At 47.7% G+C, this 5,850-nt stretch overlaps 1 protein-coding gene across 1 annotated transcript; it reads left to right on the top strand.

Moving 5' to 3' along the window:
* The first annotated feature begins 4,189 nt into the window (after positions 1-4,189).
* Positions 4,190-5,611, top strand: LOC102826752 (insulin growth factor-like family member 3-like). Its single transcript, XM_006878013.1, has 3 exons — positions 4,190-4,214; positions 5,165-5,215; positions 5,337-5,611. The coding sequence occupies exons 1-3, from the start codon at positions 4,190-4,192 to the stop codon at positions 5,609-5,611; spliced, it is 351 nt and encodes a 116-aa protein (XP_006878075.1).
* The last annotated feature ends 239 nt before the right edge of the window (positions 5,612-5,850 follow it).

Below are 5,850 nucleotides of genomic sequence, written 5' to 3'. Positions count from 1 at the left end.
AATGGAATAAATTTTTTTGTTTGTTTGTTTAAGCCGTCCACTTGTGGTGTTCCTGCTAAGGGCCATGGAATTAGGTATGACTTCTTGTGGAACTAGGTATAGGGCTTCCGAAACCGTACATTTTTACAGGAGCAGAAAGCCAGCACCAGAAAACTCAGCCAGCTACGCTACTCTTTTGCTCAACCAGTGCACTGAAGAATTTCTGGCCGACCTCTGTTTAGCTGAATAATAGCTGATGTGTGGTCAGGCCAGATCCCTCCCCTGATGAAACCGAAGCCACTCATCTAAGTGGAAGTGCTGGCTAGGAGAGACTGGCAAATGCCAAGGCAGGGCTGAGTGTGCCCTGGAACAACACGATGGGACTGTGAAACTCTGTAAACTCAACCTGCTCCATAGGGTTTTCATGACCTTTCCCATGCAGAGCACCAGGCCTTTCTTCCGAGGTGCCAGTGGGTGGGTTGGAAGTGCCCAGCTTTAGGTTAGTAGTCAAGTATTTAACTATTCGAGCCATCCAGTGACTTGTTTGGAGTAATGCTATTAGCTGTTGAGTTCATTCTTACTCATGGTGACTTCATGTGTGTAAGCTACAACTGCTCTGGAGGGTTTTCAGGGCTGTGATGAGTGGGCCTATCTCCTAAGGCTCTTATGGACCTAGTCATTGAGTGCTTAAACTTTTGATAAAACCCTGTCTTTCTAAGGACCCCCAGCTGCCGTCCTCGGAAGTTCTCTGACCCAGAGACATTCCTTCTACTTTGCTGCAGAAAGAACATCTAGACTCATCTAAGCCCTGCTGTCTCCTCTTCCTCAGGCACATCCTTGCTCTCCTGCTACCGACCACTACAGTGGAGGGGGTGAGACCCCATGGGTGTCTTTGTTGGTGGGAAATAATTCGGCGAATGAATTCACGGAGACTCTTTTTCCATCCAAAGACGTCTCTCTTTATTGCTCTAAGACCACAGTTTTTATATCGTTTTACTACTTACATAAGTGTTTAATCAATGCTAGTTTCAGAAAATCAGTAATTATTTTCTTTACAACAATAGTCAGGGGATGTGCGTAATCACAGTTTCTTTGAAATATATCAGAAACTTTTAGTTCTATAGTTAAACATCTACATTTAATGATTCTTCTACCATATTCTGTTAAGACTACTTATGCTTCACTAGCTGCAATAATTGCTTTATTGTGAGGGAAAGGAAAGGACGTAAGTGTGATCACCACATTCTTTTTATTATCTGATTTCAATATATACCATCATAATGTTTCAAGTTAATCATATGTTCCTATGTGATCTTTTCTTATATCCTGTTTTTCTAACTCCTAGTGTTCTATTATCTTCAGTATTGTGTGTGAATGTTAAGTTAACAATTTATTTCAAACAGGTGAATGCATTGTGGCCAAAATGCTCTGTCAAACATGACCTAAATGTGAATTCTACACAGCTAATTGTAACCTCTATTCTTCTGCCAACTTCTCAGAGCACAACGACTTTATTAAAACAGGGGTCGGGTATGATTATTAAAACAACATCACTTAGGGGTCTGCTATGGAAGCACAAGAAAAGCACACAAATATATAATAAAGCAAGAAATTTAAAGGCTGACTATAAATCTAGCTGGAACAACTCCGAGGGGCTTGCTCCCCTTTGAAGCCAATGCCTCCAATCCGGCGACCTTTGTCACGCAGATTCCTTCAGAGTGGGCGTGACACTCTCCTTCCCTTCTGGTGGCTCTCTGGAAGTCCTCCTTCTATGGGACACCGTCCCTGCATATGACTGTCAATGTGTCTGCCCTAGTAAACAACCTGTTGAGCAACACTGCTAGCTCATGATCATATGTTTTTCCTTGAGCACCTTGGAATGAATTCAAACTCACTACAAGCAGGTACAGGTGGGATCACAGGCAACGATGGGGTGGAGTGGGGGAAGCATCTTTAAGAATGGGGGCAAGGTCCAGACTGCAGAGGGGATTGTTGAATGTCTTGCTTACTGGAATCAGCACAAACTATGTGTCTCCCAAAGACTTGGCAACTGAGGCATCAATGGGTTTTGCTCAGCTCAATGCTGGCGGCGTGTCATCTTGGGCACAAGATCTACTCTATGGTCCCATCTGCATCTTCTGGCCCTGCTTTGAGCTTTCTTATCTGGAGTCTTCTGGCTCCAGAGGACATATGTGATAAGGTTGAAGGTTCATGGCATCGAGTCCAAGTGTCCCTGTTTGCCCGTCTCCAGGGTTTATACCAGGTAAGGACTCTGCCTTACCCAAGGTGAGAACAGAGAGAGGGGATGTGGCAGGGAAGGGATCTAAGTCATTCCATATTGCGAGTCCCCATTCCTGCATGTCCCCATCCCTCTCTGTGTCTGCATCTTTCTTGTAGTTCAGTCTTGGTCTCTCATTTTTCTGCAGCTGAAGATGCACAGCCAGACCACCATCCTGTGGGAGCCTCCTTGGAGCCTGGCAACACAGAGATTCTAAGCTATCAGACCGAGTGGGTGGCATTGTTCTGTAATAAAGTGATGTTAGAACACACGACTCAGGGTGTGGTCAGGGTAAAGCTCTTCTTTCTAGATTTCTTAGATTCAAAAGGCTGGATAATTATCAAAGAGAAACTGTCCTTGACTTTGTGTGGAAGACAAACCCCTAGTTGGTGAAATCAGCGATGGAGGTAGGGGCATGGGGTTCTGACTCTCATCTGTGCCCAATACCTCATTCAGGAACCCGACAGCTTCCACCCAGTTTTCCAAGGGATTTTGTTTTGTTTTCTCCTAAATAAGGAAATAAGATGCCTACCTAGTCTCCTCACTCTATCCCCCTCCACCCTGTGAGAATAAGGGTCTCCTAATACTCACGTTTCAGAGCCATATGGATTCTGTAAAGACCACAGCAGAGTCATTCAGTCTGATCATCATCAGTAGGAAGGTCAGAGTCCCAAGGGAGGACATCCCACAGGCTGTCAGAAGTTAGACCCCCAGATGTAGACAGGTGTCCCAGGTGCCTTCTGCCTGCAGCTCCTCCGTTGGCCTGAATATTCTGCGTCCTCCTTGAACTATTGGTTCTTCTGACAACATGTAAGAAAGGTGTGGGGCTGGAGAGAGAAAGATCCTCTCTGAGGAACCCAGTCCCGTGTGGTTCCTGCACTTGCTGCTGTTTGATGGGGGGTGAAGAGACATTGGCATTGTGGTGGGCCACAGGAATCTCTCTCGCTAAAGATAGGGTGTTTTTAGTTCCGAGTCCCCATCTGTCTCAATTACTCCCTGGAAGCTCACATTTCTAGTAATTCTTTTGATGGTCAATGCCTGTGATTACATCATCTTTTTATCTCACGTGACCTCGTGAATTATTAAATGTTAACTGGTAGGTTTGGGGATATATGCTTATGAGAACAGGAATTAACATCAGAACCTGATCTTGGTTTGGTCCTCTGATAATGAGGACTATCCAGAGATTTATTTAGTCTTGGTGTTGTGGGGAAGGGGGAACCCTTGCCCCTTAACATCAGACTACTGGGGCTCTTGCCTTCCCTGGGCTCAGTCCCCCAGAGATTCTGAGCCTCCTACTGTGTTCCCCAGTACACCCAGCCTCTGGGCTCTAGTAGGCTGTGGTCTATCCTCGTGTCTCTCCTCCTTGCCTCCCTCTCTACTCTCCCATTTCTCAGAATTTCCACCTCTCTTCAGAATCCGGTCTTTCCTGACTCCCCTGTGCCCAGTGTCTTCCCACTCTGCCCTCCTCCCTGCCTCTGTATACGTCTCTCTTCCCTTCCGCTGGCCTTGTCTCTCCTAGTCCATGCCTTGTCACCTGTCTGTCCTCCATTCCCTGCCCTCTCCAGCCCTCAGTTGTCCTGGGTGTCTCTCAGTATTTATTTCTCTGATCCCTACTCTTTCTCTCTATCACCCCTCCAGCTGTTTCCCACCCTCCCCTGTCCCTGGTACCCAAACTGTCTTCTGGCCTCTCCTCATCTCTTTTCCTGTCTAGTCTGCCTTTGTCCCTCTGTGTCTCGCCCAGCATTTACTCATGTCTTCAGAAAAGCGCACCTTCCCTTCCTGTCTCTCTTCCTTTGGCACAATCCCTTTTCCACCACCCCCTCCCAGATACTTCCCCAGACTCTGCACATCCAGGGTGGAGAGAGGGCCCCTAGCTCAGATCTTGTCTCCCTTCTGTCTGCTTAACAGCTCAAAGCCTGGTCCAGAGGAATGACGACCAGCAGCTACAGGCTGGGTAAGTGGGACCCCACTGTGACCTTCAGTGCTCAGACCCTCCCCTTCCTGCACACTCAGCCCTACACCCTCCCACACTAAAGCCAGCACCTGCCCAAAAGCTTGCAGCCCTGCTCCTGAGTCTCCTATCCCACCTCTCCTGGTGGTGCCTCCGTTCTCCTTCTTCCCCTGCAGCCTCTCCCCTTTCTCCCCACACCTCTTCATCTCTTCCTGCTGCTTCTTCCTCCATCCCATGTCCTATCCTCTCTCCCTCCTTCTCTGCCTCCTCCTATGAAGTCTCTTCTCTTCCAGTTTCTCCCTGACTTCTATCTTCTGTCTCCTCCTTGTTGTTTCCACTCCCTTCTCCTTCTCAGACTCCTTCCCATGTGTCTGCCCATCTCATGCTTTGTCAAGAACCACAGTTAAATTCTATCTCTCTCATCTTCTGATTCACAAGACCAACCTGCAGAATGGCGATCGACTATTTATTGAGGAAAAAGAGCTCCAAACCAGCCTAGCTGCAGACTGCTCATTCTTCCCATCCTACAAGTCCAACCATCTCTCTCCCCTGTGTCCCCTCCAAACATCAATTCTTCAGCCTTCTTGTGTAGATGAGGTGATTGAAAATACCACAGCTTGGGTCAGACCTCATTTGTTGCTGGTTTGCCCAATGCAGTATTTAATTTCTTGACGGCTGCTTCCATGGGCAGATTGTGGATCCCAGGACAATGAAATCCTTGACAACTTCCATCATTTCTCCATTTTTTCATACTTTTTTGGTCCCGTTCTCAATATGTTTTCCCCTGATAGCTTCCAGCATGACAGCGACACACAAGTCACCACAGAACAACACACATTAGCAAATAAGTTCTGCATCTTAGCCAGAACCAAATCCAACCTCAGAGCTTCTCTCTCTATTTCGCAGACCTTGTCCCTCTCAGCCTCATCCTCACTTCTCTTTCTCCCACATAGCTGCTGTTGGTATCCTCACCATTTTGTGGACAGGTACAGGTATAAACACAGGTGAGAACCATGGGGAGAGAAGACACATTTAGCAAGGAGGTGGGGGAAGAGGTGCACATGGGACCACTATATGGGTACTGTCTTAGTTTCTTGGAACCAACACCAACTCTGTATCTCCCAGCTGATCCCACTAACTCAGGACTGTGGGCATGCCGACCAGCGCCCAGGTGCGGGAACGAGATCTACAACCCTTTGGAACAGTGCTGTGATTATGGGGTCCTCAGACCCCTAAACCAGACCCGTCTCTGTGGCCCCAGCTGTACCTTCTGGCCCTGCTTTGAGCTCTGCTGTCCAGATTCCTATGGCCCCCAGAAGATGTATGTTGTGAGGCTGAAGGTTCGGGGAGCAAAGTCCCAGTGTCTCAGTTCACCTATCTCTAGGTTCTGCGCCAAGTAAAGACTCTGCCAAACTCAAGGTGAGAACAGGAAGAGAAAGGGGTGGTGATGGGGTATGAGGTGAGGGCTGGATGCCAGTTCCCTCTAGTATGGGGACCTCAAGCTCTGAATGTCCCCGTTCCTCTCCATGTCTGCTTCTCTCCAGTTGCTCAAGCTTAGTCTCTCTCATTTTCTGCAGCTGGAACTGGACAGCCAGGTCACCTGCTGATGGAACCTTTCTGGAGTTTGGAACACTGAGAT

Source organism: Chrysochloris asiatica, unplaced genomic scaffold (genome assembly GCF_000296735.1).
Source record: "Chrysochloris asiatica unplaced genomic scaffold, ChrAsi1.0 scaffold00982, whole genome shotgun sequence".
Taxonomy (NCBI): domain Eukaryota; kingdom Metazoa; phylum Chordata; class Mammalia; order Afrosoricida; family Chrysochloridae; genus Chrysochloris; species Chrysochloris asiatica.
Note: the sequence above shows the minus strand (reverse complement) of the source record. Positions and strands in the feature narration are given on the sequence as shown.

Bases quoted from the DNA above. Each gene is read 5' to 3' on its own strand.
- LOC102826752 (XM_006878013.1), top strand. From the start codon at position 4,190: ATGACGACCAGCAGCTACAGGCTGG. The intron at 4,215-5,164 runs GTAAGTGGGACC...TCTCCCACATAG, and splicing joins GACCAGCAGCTACAGGCTGG to CTGCTGTTGGTATCCTCACC. The intron at 5,216-5,336 runs GTGAGAACCATG...TGTATCTCCCAG, and splicing joins AGGTACAGGTATAAACACAG to CTGATCCCACTAACTCAGGA.